Source organism: Sinocyclocheilus grahami, unplaced genomic scaffold (genome assembly GCF_001515645.1).
Source record: "Sinocyclocheilus grahami isolate Dianchi unplaced genomic scaffold, SAMN03320097.WGS_v1.1 scaffold12781.1, whole genome shotgun sequence".
NCBI lineage: Eukaryota > Metazoa > Chordata > Actinopteri > Cypriniformes > Cyprinidae > Sinocyclocheilus > Sinocyclocheilus grahami.
Genome location: NW_015514602.1, coordinates 1 through 970, shown reverse-complemented (window position 1 = coordinate 970; position 970 = coordinate 1). Strand labels below are relative to the sequence as shown.

Below are 970 nucleotides of genomic sequence, written 5' to 3'. Positions count from 1 at the left end.
AAAAAAAAAACACTTCACTCACTAGGAAGAGGTGGTTGACCTCCAAGGTCTTTGAAATCAGGATCTGCAAAACAGGCAGAGGAGAGTGAGTGATTAAGGATTTTATAAGGCTTTAATCTGTTTAGTTTACAAAACACACTAATGATTTCATATTCACATAAGCGACATAAACTATTGTCCTAAATATCAAAAGGGGTGGCTTGTTGCTGTTGAAAAGAAAGATCAGTGTGAATTTAAAGGCTGGTATATGCCATGCTGTTTACCATCAAAAAGCACTGGTTATCCAAAATTATCTTTCTGCACAAGTTGGAGAAGAAAAGTAAGTCATGCCAGTGAGGACACCAGCATACAAAACAGTGTATATACAGTACACTACTGTCCGAATGTTTGTAGCCAGTAAGACTTTTATTAAGGAAGGACACTTTAAGCTGATAAAACATGACATTAAAGCCATTTATCATGTTAAAAATGTATTTAAAATAAATGCTGTTCTTCTGAACTTTCTATTCATCAAAGAATCTTGAAAAAATGGATCATGTTTCCACAAAAATATTCAGCAGCACATCTATTTTCAGCTTTGATAATAATTGGAAATGTTTCTTGAGCAACAAATCCGCATATTAGAATGATTTCTGAAGGATTGTATGACACTGAAGACTGGAGTAATGATGCTGAACAATTTTTGCTTTTCCATCACAGGAATACATTACATTTTAAAATATATTGAAATAGAAAACAGTTATTTTAAGTTATAGAAATATTTCAATATTTTTGTAATGAATAAAAAAACATTAAAAAGTATTACTGACCCCAAACCTCTGAACAGTACTGTACAGACAGCATTATTTCTTCCTAAGAACATAGGAAATAAAAACAGATGGAAATTTATTTGACTGATGGCGTCAAAGACAAACACAGACAAATAAATCACATGGTTGACTCTTCTCCCTGACCTTGAGGAACTTCTGTC

The 970-nt window shown here is 32.8% G+C and overlaps 1 protein-coding gene across 1 annotated transcript in view; it reads right to left on the bottom strand.

Annotated features, from left to right (window-relative positions):
• Positions 1 to 64, bottom strand: part of LOC107578922 (neuropilin and tolloid-like protein 1) — a gene marked incomplete at its 5' end in the record, with an annotated part of 2369 nt that extends 2305 nt beyond the window's left edge. Inside the window, one exon of the mRNA XM_016264824.1 lies at positions 23 to 64. Within this exon, the coding sequence (XP_016120310.1) occupies positions 23 to 64 (42 nt within the window). The remainder of the gene's footprint in view (positions 1 to 22) is intronic.
• Between the last annotated feature and the right edge of the window lie 906 nt (positions 65 to 970).